Genomic DNA, 15,710 nt, shown 5'->3' on the forward strand with positions numbered 1-15,710 from the left:
TTGGCCGAGTCCGCTCTCAGTGCTGCTGGAGTGAACGCCAAGTGCTGAAGTGTGAAGAGCCAACTGAGTCGGCAACCGGGTGTGATATCACGCGCAACCCAAATACCGAAACATGGCAGCGTTTGAGTTTACGTGAATCGGTGCCCAGTAGGACCGGCGGTATTTGGTTGGTGCTAAAAAAAAAAAGTACCGGATCAGTACTCATCCATAACTGTAGTATTGATATTTTTAGTTCATTTAGACATTTCTATGCTTTAAAACGCTTCATTTGGGGCAAAAAGTTTGTACAATATACTTAAAACTAAAATAAATAAATAAATCTGTGATGTGGTGAAACTGTAATATTTGAAGCGCAATGCAGTGAGGGACAACTCTATATGTACTTGTGAAGATGTACAGTATATAAGTAGCGCCACAAAATGGATACAGTTACACTAGTTTTTGCAAAATGCTGCTGAGTGAGATCAAGAACTGAAAATGCAGAGAATTCTATCAACAAAAAGTTCACAGTTAAAAACATTTGCTTACTTCTGGCAACATTTGTATTTTTTCCCAGAGACATGATTTGTTCAATCAATAAATACAGAGAGTGCTACAATGTGATTCATGAGAATTAATCTGCTTCTCTTTCAAATACTTGAAGAGATTAAAGACATAAAACAAGACTGGTCTTGGGGGGGAAGCGGTACCATCAGAGGAATTAGAACGGCTGGAGTGAGGCAAACATGAGAAGGGACAAGAGGGGCTTACCTGAGCTGTAACTGTCTGTGGAGGACTGAGAAATGGAACGCGACAGAGAGCGGCGGCCGATCTTGGAGGGGCGCTTGTTGAACTCCTGCTTCTGGTCTGCGAACTGGATCTGTGGGTCGAGAAGGGACAGAGATCAGAACTAGCATTTAGCAACTAGCAAGAGAACTGTGCTGATGCAACTCTATTGACATTAGTCGCATTTAGGTCAGGTTAGGTCAATGGTCGTATAGGAGAGGTGCAACGATTCATCGACATGGCCGACAAAAATCAAAAACTAAAATGTCCGACCGGTGATTATCAGAAACAGGAAGAGGAAAATGGTTGTGGCCGATGGCAACAGAACCGTGGGTGAAGATATCGAACGTATAGGAACATTTCACCCAATCTTGCTTCTTATGACAGCATGTCTGTGATGGGGAAGCATTTAAGGCAGAGGCTTGTTGGACATCTCTGACTCTCCCTGGTAAGTTAGCTTGTTACCTATCTAGCTAACAACAGAGAAAGGTGTGTAAAATATCTTTAAATGGGGAACTGCACTTTTTTGGGGGAATTTTGCCTATCGTTCACAATCATGATGTAAATGTAAGACAAGAATACAATGTATTTTTTTAATGCATTCCAACTCGTAAACAAACGCAATAAAAGTCAGCTTACAATGGAGCCAATGCGAGGTCCTCTATTCCCCCCATAAAACCCTCTAAATAACTGTCCAAACACCACCAACAATAACCCATTTACATTTTGTGACTTGAATATTAACCAAGAATTAGTGATATTGTTACTATAAGTGCTAACGCAGACAAACTATTAAGCGGTGCCGTGATCAAAGGGAGCTAACAAGCTTGTGTGGCTATGTTGACATCGGCGGCTGAGTTGCTTTCTCGCTTCAGAGTAGGGATGTCCCGATCCGATATTTGGATCGGATCGGCTGCCGATATTTGCCAAAAATTGCGTATCGGCAAGGCATGGGAAAATGCCGATCCAGATCCAGTTTTTTTTTTTTAAAACCCCGGTCCGTGTTTTCCAACGCACCGATTTAAATAATACATTCCACTTTTCTGCTGCTCCGTAATTTCCGTTCCGCATTTTCCAGCACACCTTCAACACATCCACCGGTCTGTGAATTCTCACGCAGTTGCTTTTAGCTGCTGGCATTGCACGACAGGCTCTTCTCACTCTTTCCTGTGTCTCCCTCTCACAGACAGCAAGCGCACCTTCTTACACACGTCACACACATACTGTCACGTCATACGTCACATACTGTCACGTCATACGTCACATACGTATACGTCCTCCCCGAGCAGAGAGGTAGCAGCATGGCTAACGTTAGCTGTGATGCTAGCGCAGCCGTGCGAGCAACGCTCCCTCTAAGGTGCTCGCCTGTGCAATTACGCACTGTTTAAGCGTCCTCTGTGCATAGCAAATCTATGCCACGCACAAAATCAAATAAAAAAATAAGCGCATAACAATTTTCGACACACGGACACGACAGAGAAAACGGTTTTCGTCATCATTGTTCAAATATTGTGACGTCTGTCAAGACGCTTATCTCCATTCGGTGCCACACGTCCACACCATCAAAATGCCGAGGCAAACATTTCCACATCAACACCGTATGAAAAAATTAGTGATTTTTTTAGTTGTGATTTCCTTCTCTGCATGAAAGTTTAAAAGTAGCATATATTAATGCAGTATGAAGAAGAATGTTTTAATGTAGACATGCAAGCCTTGAAAGAAAATTTTGAAAATCAAGACTACTATTCCTGCAAATGGGTGCATTTCTACCCTATATTTTAACTTTAGATTTATTCTCATATCAAACACTTTTGGCTGTCTTTTTGACACTTACATCGGGCGCCCCCCTCCACACCCTGGATTATAAATAATGTAAATAATTCAATGTGATTATCTTGTGTGATGACTGTATTATGATGATAGTATATATCTGATAGTATGTATCTGTAACATGAATCAATTTAAGTGGACCCCGACTTAAACAAGTTGAAAAACGTATTCAGATGTTACCATTTAGTGGTCAATTGTACGGAATATGTACTTCACTGTGCAACCTACTAATAAAAGTCTCAATCAATCAATCAAAACACATAGAATCATCATACTGCTGTGATTATATGCATCAAGTGTTCATTCAAGGCTAAGGCAAAATATCGAGATATATATTGTGTATTGCAATATGGCCTTAAAATATCGCAATATTAAAAAAAGGCCGTATCGCCCAGCCCTCGTTCAATGATGCCATTTCTGTTTGTCATGTATAATTTTGTCTATTTTGTGTTTATCCTTGTATAAACAGGTCAGTTTCTTGTTACCAACCATTGTGTATTATTCAAACTCCCCTAATTCAGCTGGCTAGTTGTTATCAAGAGTACTAAAACCCTTTTCAACATGATTCTGACAACTAAGTAGGCTAAATAACTTTAAACTTTAATACATGCTCGGATAGGCCAGTATCGGTATCGGATCGGAAATGCAAAAACAATATCGGTATCGGATCGGAAGTGCAAAAACCTGGATCGGGACATCCCTACTTCAGAGCTCATGAAAATTCATTTTAGACCATAAATAATGTCTCTCAACATGATAGTAGAAGGATGAGGACCTAATTCAACAAGTTGGTAAACTCTGGCATCCAATTTAGACCCGAAAATGTCAAGAATGACACGAAAAGTCGCCTGGTTTTTGCTGTGCTTGGTTCAACCCCCCTTTTTTCGTCGCAAGAATCATGAGCCATTATTCTTCTAAACGGGAGTATATCAACATCCCATCTGTCGGCATTCCTAGGGACGACATTCATTGTACAGGAAGTGATGTTTTATTTTGTTTTTTGTCTCTCATGAAGTCTGCAGTGAGTAATAATCAGTTATGTTGTCGAAAGAAAAAGCAAACGTGATGCGTTTTTTAAACTAATGCGCCGCATATGCTTAAAATGGGCAAAATATGCAGATATTACATGTTATTTTGAATATGCCTGTTACTACATTACATACAGTATGTGTATAAAACCTTGGAGGTGTTTGGATGGTTTTTAGAGCGCCTTTCAGGCGGAATAGAGCAACTTTTATAGGCTCCATTGTAAGTTGGAATGCATAAAAAAAATTCTAAAAAATAATCCTTATATAAGGAATGTGAAGGATAGGCAAAATTCAGACTTGCCAACCTTGAGACCTCCGATTTCGGGAGGTGGTGGGGGTGGGCGTGGTGGGATTGGGGCGTGGTTGGGGGCGTGGCTAAAAGGGGAGGAGTATATTTACAGCTAGAATTCACCAAGTCAAGTATTTCCTATATATATATATATATATATATATATATATATATATATATATATAGGAAATACTTGACGTTCAGTGATATCTAGCTATATATATATGTATATATATATATTTATTTTATTATATATGTGTATATATATATATATTTTTTTTTTATTTTATTTTTTTTATTATATATATATATATATATATATATAAAATAAATACTTGAATTTCAGTGTTCATTTATTTACACATATACAGACACACATATAACACTCATCTACTCATTGTTGAGTTAAGGGTTGAATTGTCCATCCTTGTTCTATTCTCTGTCACTATTTTTCGAACCATGCTGAACACCCTCTCTGAGCATTGCTGTGTGGCACGCACAAAAGTGCTTTCATCAAATGCACTAGATGGCAGTATTGTACTGTTTAAGAGTGTCACAACATTGCTGTTCACGGCAGACGAACTGCTTTACGGTATACAAAAAAGTGACTGCTGTTGTTGTGTGTTGTTGCCACGCTGGGAGGACGTTAATGAAACTGCCTAACAATAAACCCACATAAGAAACCAAGAACTCGCCCTCCATCATTCTATAGTTTTAACGTGATTGGGCAGATACGCTTTTTTATATTGTGGAGGACCTGAGTCCGCCTGAATTTCGGGAGATTTTCGGGAGAAAATTTGTCCCGGGAGGTTTTCGGGAGTGGCTCTGAATTTCGTGAGTCTCCCGGAAAATCCGGGAGGGTTGGCAAGTATGGCAAAATTCCAAAAAAAAGGTCAGTGCCCCTTTAACTATAATTTCAGCCAAAGTTTGCCAGCTAAACGTTGTTCGTATACCTGTGTGCCGCTTTATAAACACATTATCAACATCACAAAACACTCTTTTCTTCTGCGGAAGCTAGCTTACTTTGGTGTTGTTTGGCTAGTTTATATTGCCGCAACTTTGATGCTCTTAATTTTACATACAAATTGATATTTTGTATTTATTGACATTTTGCCAGCCCTTGCTTTATTTAAAATGGGCAAAATATTAAAAGAGTTATCACAGGAAGAATGCCTAAGGAACAGTATAGTTACAGTATAAAAACTATTCTGAATAAAGTAGTCATCTTGTTAGTTGGCACATGCCTAAAAATGTTTCAAGATGGATTTAAAAGCCCATGGCTAAATTAGAGTCACTGAAAATGCTCTCTAATACGATTAGTCGACTAACGGTTAAGATAGTCGATGATTAGTCGAATATCAAAATAGTCGTTAGTTGCAAACCTAACCAAAATGTGAACAAGGTCCAACTGTTTATCATATATGGGTGATATGGAACATAAAACATTCAGATAACGTTATTAATATTTCCACTGTCAATGTACTACAGCCTAATTCCCGCCCTGGTATATTATTAGTAGTAATAATGACTGACTTCTTCCTACCACAATTGCATGCAGCATAAGAAAAAATGTGCAAAGGGGCGGCAAGATTCCAACAACCCTGGCAGACACAATGCAATTGATTGTTTCCCTTTGGCTCTCTTTGTAGTCCCTAGTTTAATTGTCAATTGTTCCACAGATTGGGACCCTAAAGCTACGATACCCAAACTGTAGCTAATGGATGGTTATCAAGCCTGTTTACAAAAAGTCTGATTCATTACAGACTTAAAGCTATCAATTAGAATGTAAGCGATTAGAGACTAATTAGGCCTTCGATACAATTTGTAGACGTGAAAAAACGGAAGCAATCACACTGCAGTATTTCAGAGGGCAGCAAGATACTGCAAATTAAAACCCCTCAGTATAAATGGTATAATGCAGCTTTTGGTCTTTGTGGTTTACCCGATTGAGGTTAGATGATGAGGCTTTGGGAGCTCAGGAGTTGCACTCAGAGATTTAGGGTCATTTTGGGGGATCAGGAGGGGCGGTGATGGAGGAGGCTTATGAAATGTTTTCTGGGGACAAAAGTATCGCTGGTCAGCTGCAGCGCCAGAACAGAGTGAAATCGAGTATGATACCGTTTAACAAAATCAAAGTAGTGCCTTGTTTCATTTAATCAGTTTCAGAACTTACTGCAATAAGATTTTAAAATCTAATTTCATGATCTGATGTTCTAATCCAGCACAGATTACTAAGTAACTGATTAAGTCTTGGTTAGCCATTACAGCGCATTATTACCCTGAATTGTGTCATGCCGATTAATTAGTAATAAATTAGCTACCCTTGAACAAGAGCGTATTGTACTCCATCCATCCATCCATTTTCTACCGCTTATTCCCTTTGGGGTGGCGGGGGGCGCTGGAGCCTATCTCAGCTACAATCGGGCGGAAGGCGGGGTACACCCTGGACAAGTCGCCACCTCATCGCAGGGCCAACACAGATAGACAGACAACATTCACACTCACATCCACACACTAGGGCCAATTTAGTGTTGCCAATCAACTTATCCCCAGGTGCATGTCTTTGGAAGTGGGAGGAAGCCGGAGTACCCGGAGGGAACCCACGCAGTCACGGGGAGGACATGCAAACTCCACACAGAAAGATCCCGAGCCCGGGATTGAACCCAAGACTACTCAGGACCTTCGTATTGTGAGGCAGCGTATTGTACTCGATTTATGTAAACGTACTGAGACAAGGGTTTTGTTTTTGAAATAACTGTGTAAATTGATTTACAGTAAGGTTAAAAAAACAGCAGGGGACAAAACTAGTTGCGATGGAATCAACAGCTCCTCTGCTGGCTGTATCCAAGTAGTGTAATCCAATTTGGCTAAATTGTTGAAAGATGATATCGTTATTTACCAATGGGTAAGAAAAATGTAGTTAATTTTGTATTAAATATCAAATAAATGTTATTTTGTGCTGTAAATATACATACCTAAAACAATATGTTTGTAAAAATGTGTGTTGAATTGGAGTAGAAAAGGTAAAAGCCTGACCCTCTGTGGCTTATGTCTTTTGACTAGCAAGACTCCCTTGGGTGACCAAGTCAAAAGAGCACCCAGGCCTTTTGCGCCGTCTGCTTATGATGATTTCCAATGATACAGCAAACCCCTCCATTAACCCCAGACCCCCTGTTAAGACATGGTTTGTGTTCCGGGAAAATGCGAGGGGACCCAGTCAACAGGTTTGTGAGACACCATGGGATCTGGAGGCATGGGGAAAAGAATGACAAAGCCCCTTCTGGGCAGCAAGGGAAAACAAACAGGCACAGATGTTGAAGCATATAGGATGACATACGATACTGCAGAGATTTTCCATAGCAATTTAGTGCAATGGCAGCTAACTAGCAACAGCACCCATAATAATAACACAACCTGGAAAAAGCATCTGCAGGAAAATATTGGCATCACAAAAGGACTCATTTCACTTGACATCGAGCCAAAAGTTAATATTTAACCAATATGTTTCTAGATCTTGGCAAGATAGTCTGGATGAAACACAACACATGCTAAAAGTGAATTAATAGTCTGTTTTGCCTTGGAATAATCTAAAGTATGTGAGAGTTCAACAAGCTCTTAAGATAAGACCACCAGGTTTGACTTGACGGGGAAATCTGTAACCAAGTGAAGAGGAAGTAGTGTTGTCATGACACCAGCATTTAGGTAGAATTTCCACAATTTACACTTTTTTGATACCACGAAAACCATTAAAAAACAACTGCACCAATGTACTTTTAAATTTACTATGTTATTGAAAACGGTTTAAAACTGTTAAATATTTAAGATCACTGTGCTTCAACATGTGTTTGCACATCATTTAAATTGCAGTAGGAGCTGGTAAGAGGAAACTATACTTTCAAAAGAACTGCAGTAGCCTACAGCCTCCCACAGATCAAAACAAACAGTACTTATAAATGTGGTCATAAATAACAAGACGACTGTTTTACTTTCTAAAACGAACAGCAGTGACATGAAGCCTTCAAGTACAGAAATAAAATATTGTTCCTAATATTCTTTCAATATAGTAGTGGCGTGACAGCATCATGGTCATTTGTAAAGAAATAGGCTAATAAAAAGCCTAATACATAAATTTAAAGACAAATCTTTGTGTTTTTATTAAGTATTAGTATCACTTTAATCTTTTTCCATTTGTGTTATGCTTTGTTGCTTTATTTTTCAATCAATCAATCAATATTTATTTATATAGCCATAAATCACAAGTGTCTCAAAGGGCTGCACTTTTCAACTTTTGTTGTTTATTTCATTTTGACAGTGTTGCTATGGTCCATAACAAAAGAGCTGAACTCCATGAGTAGCCTCGGGGCCACACTTTGAACACCACCGGTTTACCTATTTCTCCAAGAAGGCAAAGTGTTGCCAAAAAACAGAAGAGTTATTCAAGCAGTGTCTTCTTTGCACTTATGAAAGCGTTAAAGTGTTACTAGTGCTACAGGTTGCGCACTCCCTGGGCTTGTGGTGGCGGATCTCCGCTCTCCCCTATACTTTGTCTTCCGTGGCCGCTTGTATTTGATTCCCTAAGAACTACATGGTGCAAGGCACACTCAATCCTCCCTTTAGGTTTTAATGCATAGCTCTACTCGCTACCTCGCTAATTGGCAACACAGATCCCTTCTGCTAAGTCTTATTCTGGCAAACCAGGTGTGCATAAGGTGTGTGGTGAAGCGGAGTTACAATGCATACCGCCATAGTTCCATTATAATTAGTTTCTGAACAAAGGAGGACCTAAAGAGCCTAATATGTATTTGTGGTAGGTTGCCACGAATCAATAAATATATGGGAAACACTGGCTATTTTTTTTTAAAGACCAAAGGCATTATTTTTCGATGCCGACTGCTCTGTATTCATACGCTAAGAATCAGCACCAAGTGTTTACATACGCCTACAGTATTCAGTACTGACGATACTGAAAATAGTAGGTATCTATGTATTTTTTGCATGGTATCAAAAAGATCGGGAGTGGTTAACATTTTCCCATGAAAACCCAGAAAAAAGAGCAGGTATTTTCTCTGTGAACCCTAAACTTAACCCTAAGGAAAATAGACAGTCATGCATGCACAGCTGTGTTGTGTTTTGACACTTAAAGACAGGAACCTGATTCTAATCAAACACAAGATGAACATGGGGCTTCTGACTGACCAGCTGGTCTCAACAAGTCCATCTCATTCCTTATATTGGTGGCCAGTAGACCACCCTCACATACACAAGCACACACGAACAGTTAAATGGTGGTTATCCCCAAATGAATCAATGAAAACTAGACATAAATATTCACCAGCCTGAAGGTACAGTTATGCAACCTACAGGGCGAAGGCTTTGCCTGGCAATGTGAAGTGAAAAGACAAGATATTCCCTTGTGTCACAGGGTCTTCAAGCTTTGCCATCTGTTACTGAATGGCATTACATAAAAAGCGGCTTCCAATGCAAAAGCATCGGTTTAAAGATACTTGTATGCTGTGTCATGCAGTGGAGATTTGAGCTTTGTCACTCCGTGGTATGGCATGACATGAACTAGATATCCGAGGGGAATTGGGGACAACAAGGCAAGTGAAAGAGGAAAAGCATACACCTCTTTACATGCAACCGACAGTGGCTGAAATAAATGTAAAAATCACTGTCGAGTTGACATTGACTAGACCAGGGGTCGGCAACCCGCGGCTCCGCTCTTTGATCACTCTGATGCGGCTCAGCTGCATACTTGCCGACCACCCCGATTTTCCCGGGAGACTTCCGGATTTCAGTGCCTCCCGCAGAAAACTCCCGGGATTAATATTCTCCGATTTACACCCTTAACAATAATAATAGGGACGTGCCATGATAGTACAGCATTTAGCACCCTCTACAATCTGTACAAACAACGTGCCAGCCCAGCCTCTTGTTATATGGATCTTCTGCTTGCACACGTAAGTGACAGCAAGGCATACTTGGTCAACAACCACACAGGTTTCACTGACGGTGGCCATATAAAACAACTTTAACACTCTTACTAATAATGCGCCACACTTTGAACCAAAACCAAACAAGAATGACAAACACATTTCGGGAGAACATCTGCACCTTAACACAACATAAACACAACAGAACAAATAATGATATAAATAAATGATAAATGGGTTATACTTGTATAGCGCTTTTCTACCTTCAAGGTACTCAAAGTGCTTTGACAGTATTACCACATTCACCCACCCACACACACATTCACACACTGATGGCGGGAGCTGCCATGCAAGGCGCTAACCAGCAGCCATCAGGAGCAAGGGGTGAAGTGTCTTGCCCAAGGACACAACAGACGTGACTAGGATGGTAGAAGGTGGGGATTGAACCCCAGTAACCAGCAACACTCCGATTGCTGGCACGGCCACACAACATAAACAGGGACGGCGTGGCGCAGTGGAAGAATGGCCGTGCGCGACCCGAGGGTCCCTGGTTCAATCCCCACCTAGTACCAACCTTGTCATGTCCGTTGTGTCCTGAGCAAGACACTTCACCCTTGCTCCTGATGGGTGCTGGTTAGCGCCTTGCATGGCAGCTCCCTCCATCAGTGTGTGTGAATGGGTAAATGTGGAAGTAGTGTCAAAGCGCTTTGAGTACCTTGAAGGTAGAAAAGCGCTATACAAGTACAACCCATTTATCATTTAAACACAACAGAACAAATACCCAGAATCCCATGCAGCCCTGACTCTTCCGGGCTACATTATACACCCCTGCTACCACCAAACCCCGCCCCCACCCCAACCTTGCTCCCTCACACATCAATCAACCCCCCCTCCGTGCGTCGGTTGAGGTGGGCGGGGTTTGGTAGCGGGGGTGTATAATGTAGCCCGGAAGAGTTAGGGCTGCATGGGATTCTGGGTATTTGTTCTGTTGTGTTTATGTTGTGCTACGGTGCAGATGTTCTCCCGAAATGTGTTTGTCATTCTTGTTTGGTGTGGGTTCACAGTGTGGCGCATTATTAGTAAGAGTGTTCAAGTTTTTTTATACCGCCAACGTCAGTGTAACCTGTGTGGTTGTTGACCAAGTATGCCTTGCTGTCACTTACGTGAGCAAGCAGAATCCCCATACAACGTGTGGCTGGGCCGGCACGCTGGTTGTAGTGGGCGCTAAATGCTGTACCATCACGGCACGTTCGAGAGAGTAGTTACCCTGAAATTCGTAGTCTGCCGGAAAAATCGGGAGGGTTGACAAGTATGACGCTGTCAAGCGCCATTCATATAAAACTCGCGGGCCGAACTAACATTCAATTTTCATATTAAGGTGTGGGCCGCGTGTCTGAGACCCTTGGTTTATACAAAGCACAAAGCAAAAAAAAAACTTTGTAAGCAGTGTTATTTCATTTTAAATTTCAAAAGACATTTGTGGCTCCCATTGTTTTCTTTAATTTGTGAAACTGGTCAAAATGGCTCTTTGACTGGTAAAGGTTGCCGACCCCTGGACTAGACCTTGCACAATTTGGATGTGAGAGATTTGTGACATACTCTATAAGAAGGTATTATAGGGCTGTGACGGCATCATGACTAATGATGATAAATCCATGTAGGAAAAGCGGAAGAGGCGGGTACAAAACATAAAAACATGGCATTATTATGCCACCCCTCCAATGGCAGAATACATGTGACCATGCTCACCAATAGAAGGGGGAGGCAGCTAGCGTGAGGTGGCCGTGCTCACTGCCCCCAGGGCGGTTGTGATGTAAGAGCGCTTGCCTCTGATTTATATGCACGGACAAGTGCTCGCGTCGTAACTAAAGGCACACATACATGTACTCACGCAAAAGACGCCCATTGTGCGTACAGTTGGCAGTAAGTAGACACCCTCCACCACTGGTCTCACACATGTCCACACATGCGTGCATAGCCGGGGGTCTTCATGTCAGTGCACAATACTAGTCATGTCACCAGCAACATAAGAGGAGCAATCTATTAGGCTAAAGTGACAAACAGTCCATAACTTAAGTAGAAAGACAGGTAAACTATGGAAGGTATGCAAGGCCGAGATCACAGTGACAGAGCCGGCCGCCAGAACAATCTTTGCCCTTTAGAGACAATGCACAACCCAGGGCCGCTGATACCATGGGGGGCAAGATGCAATGAATGATAGAGTTCAGTGACCGATTAAGCCCAATATGCAAGTTACACAACAAAGGCAGTCATTTAAACTGTTACCCATTCTTAGCTTTCTCCCCTGGTAAGAAAAAGATAACCACATTAAATACTGGAAATTAACAACCGGTAACTGCTGAAACACAGAAACTGTGGGATTAAATAAGCTTTGCTTCTTCTTACTCCTTTTGGGACATGTTGTCATTGTCCAGGTGTAAACATGGGCTGCACTTCAATGTAAGTTTATCAAGCATGTTCAAAATAAATACAATTTACGTACAGTGGTACGCCCTGCGTTTTGTAGGTTTCGGTTTTCAACAAAACCTTTCGTCAAGGTTTTGTTCTTTTCGTGTTATCAAACGGCCAAACATTGCAAGGTACAACAAGTTGTTTTACCTGCGCAACATTCCGAGGAACCGAGTTTCCCAACAGAGAATTCCAAGAGTTGATGTCTACCGTATTTTCCGCACTATAAGGCGCACCGGATTATTAGCCGCACCTTCTATGAATTACATATTTCATAATTTTGTCCACCAATAAGCCGCCCCGGACTATAAGCCGCGCCTACGCTGCGCTAAAGTGAATGTCAAAAAAACGCTGCGCTAAAGTGAATGTCAAAAAAACAGTCAGATAGTTCAGTCAAACTTTAATAATATATTGAAAACCAGCGTTCTAACAACTCTGTCCCAAAATGTACGCAAATGTGCAATCACAAACATAGTAAAATTCAAAATGGTGTAGAGCAATAAATAGCAACATAATGTTGCTCGAACGTTAATGTCACAACACACAAAATAAACATAGCGCTCACCTTCTGAAGTTATTCTTCATTCGTAAATCCTTCGAATTCTTCGTCTTCGGTGTCCGAATTGAAAAGTTGCGCAAGCGTGGGATCCAAAAATGGCCGGCTCCGCCTCGTCGAAGTCATCGGATTCAGTGTCGCTGTTGTTGTGCAGCAGTTCTGTGAATCCTGCCTTCCGGAAAGCTCGGACCACAGTTGTGACCGAAACTATCTGCCCAGGCATTTACGATCCACTGGCAGATGTTGGCGTATGTCGACCGGCGCTATCTGCCCGTCTTAGTGAAGGTGTGTTCGCCTTCGGAGCTGTGTGAAAAAAGCCACCCGGCCTCTTCGCGTAAACTTCCCTTAACCACTCGCTCATCTTTTCTTCATCCATCCATCCCTTCGAGTTAGCTTTTATGATGACGCCGGCTGGAAAGGTCTCTTTTGGCAAGGTCTTCCTTTTGAATATCATCATGGGTGGAAGTTAGCATGGCAAGCTAGAACCACAGTGAAGGATGACTTCTCATTCCCTGTGGTGCGAATATTCACCGTACGTGCTCCCGTTCCACAGTGCGGTTCACAGGAATATCAGTTGCTGTGAAATACGGTAGTAATCCGTGTGCGGATGGAGAGATTGCGTCTTTTTATGAACCGGATCGCTTAGTAGGAGCCATTTTGTGGTCTTTACAGATGTAAACAGGAAATGAAACGTACGGTGATATCCGCGCGTTTTTTCTTCTTCTTCCGGGGGCGGGTGAAGCGCTTCCTGTTCTATGGGGGCGGGTGCTTTCCTTGGCGGTTGCTTGCGTAGAAGAAGAAGCGCTTCCTGTTCTACCGGGAAAAAAGATGGCGGCTGTTTACCGAAGTTGCGAGACCGAAACTTTATGAAAATGAATCGTAATAAAGCGCACCGGGTTATAAGGCGCACTGTCAGCTTTTGAGAAAAATTGTGGTTTTTAGGTGCGCCTTATAGTGCGGAAAATACGGTAAGTCTCTGTGATCTTTGGTATTGATTACAACTGCACAAAATGAGCTACAATGGGACCAGAGACAGTTGGGAATGACTGCACTTTTGTCAGGAAGGTTAGAAACACTATTAAATATAAAAAATAACTTGTAGCAAAGTATGTAAGGTAAAAACTAGGAGTGCATGATAAAATTGAGCAAATATGAATTACGTCACACCGATAAATCCGATAACATTACAAATAGACCTGCAACTAACAACTTTTTCAATTGTCGATTAGTCAGCGATTTAAAAAAAAATTGTCGTCTAGTCAAACGATTGCTTATGATAGACTGCACATGTATGGGTTTGATGATGATTTTAACTCATTTTTAAAACCTATTACAGTGGATTTAGTTGTAACAAAATAAACACATTACTGAGAAACCTTATTAAGATTAAAGATTAAAGTACCAATGATTGTCACACAAACACTAGGTGTGGTGAAATTTGTCCTCTGCATTTGACCCATCCCCTTGTTCACCCCCTGGGAGGTGAGGGGAGCAGTGGGCAGCAGCGGTGCCGCGCCCGGGAATTATTTTTGGTGATTTAACCCCCAATTCCAACCCTTGATGCTGAGTGCCAAACAGGGCGGTAATGGGTCCCATTTTTATAGTCTTTGGTATGACTCGGCCGGGGTTTGAACTCACAACCTACCGATCTCAGGGCGGACACTCTAACCACTAGGCCACTGAGTAGGTTATGACAAAGTATATAATCACAGTGAAAAATAAATCAACGTGGAAGATGTCCTGTAAACATGACATTGTGCAAAAAGTATTTAATCTAGTACTGTTCAGAGTTTTTAGTTGCAATTATTTACCTAAACGAATAAGTGTAAATATGAACATTTCTGGCGGTCCATCAATTAAAATCTAATTAAGCGACTTGTCGGCAATAGCAAACCTTTGTTAATTTTTTAAATTAACGTCGATTATGTCAACTGATTGTTGCAACACTAATTAAAAAATAGCTTAGATAACCGATAAAACAAAAAAAAACAGTCCATTGAGACAAGGTTACACGTACTGTGGTGTAGGTGGTTAAGATGAAAAAATTAAGCCCTCCTACCTATCGGGAGATCCCCTAAGCGAAACGGAGCTCACGTGTAAATAAACATGCATCTATTCTGTGGGATTTTTTTACTCCTTCAGAAGAAGATACCCTTCGTGAATCCTGCCCTAAATGTTCTCAATAAATTCAACACATCAAACCTCATTAACCACCCGAAACGCCTTCATCACATGATTTGATTACGATTACGATACAGGAGCTACGATTCCATTAAATATTGGTTATTGATGCATATTAAATTTATATATATTGCATACCTGCCAACTTTTGAAATCAGAAAAACCTAGTAGCCAGGGTCCAGGACAAAGTCCTGGTGGGGGGTTCAGCTTCGCCCCCCGACGCAAAATGATTATTAGCATTCAGACAGGTTAAAATGTTGCTAAAACCATCACTTTTCTATCAGTCACAGTGACTTTTCAAAACAAAAATATTACAGCAAAAATTATATGGGTTGATTGACATGTTTATTCTGTAAGCTAACTTCAATAGTTTGAAATTATTTTGACAGTTAATGCCAGTTATCCTGTCAACCTTTCACAAGACTTTAATTTGTTAATTGAAAGTATAAACAGTATAAACACTTTTTACAGTAAACAAATGGTAAAACAGTACTAAACAATTCCATTAAAAAAAAAATTGGTGTCATTATTAACTTTCTGTCCAAGCTTGTATAATCTACTGCCTTGTTCAATTGTAAAAAATATTCTGTGCCTAAAATTCACATTTCTATCACAATTATCATACTGTAAACATGGTAAGCTAACTTCATTAAAATTAA

The 15,710-nt window shown here is 41.0% G+C and overlaps 1 protein-coding gene across 2 annotated transcripts in view; it reads right to left on the reverse strand.

Annotated features, from left to right (window-relative positions):
• ahcyl2b (adenosylhomocysteinase like 2b) overlaps positions 1–15,710 on the reverse strand; it is an 80,217-nt gene that overhangs the window by 26,901 nt on the left and 37,606 nt on the right. For both annotated transcript variants that reach the window (XM_061961370.1, XM_061961371.1), the window contains exon 2: positions 751–859. In XM_061961370.1, coding sequence (XP_061817354.1) covers positions 751–859 — 109 coding nt within the window. The remainder of the gene's footprint in view (positions 1–750; positions 860–15,710) is intronic.

The sequence above is a fragment of the Nerophis lumbriciformis genome, linkage group LG05, assembly GCF_033978685.3.
Source record: "Nerophis lumbriciformis linkage group LG05, RoL_Nlum_v2.1, whole genome shotgun sequence".
NCBI lineage: Eukaryota > Metazoa > Chordata > Actinopteri > Syngnathiformes > Syngnathidae > Nerophis > Nerophis lumbriciformis.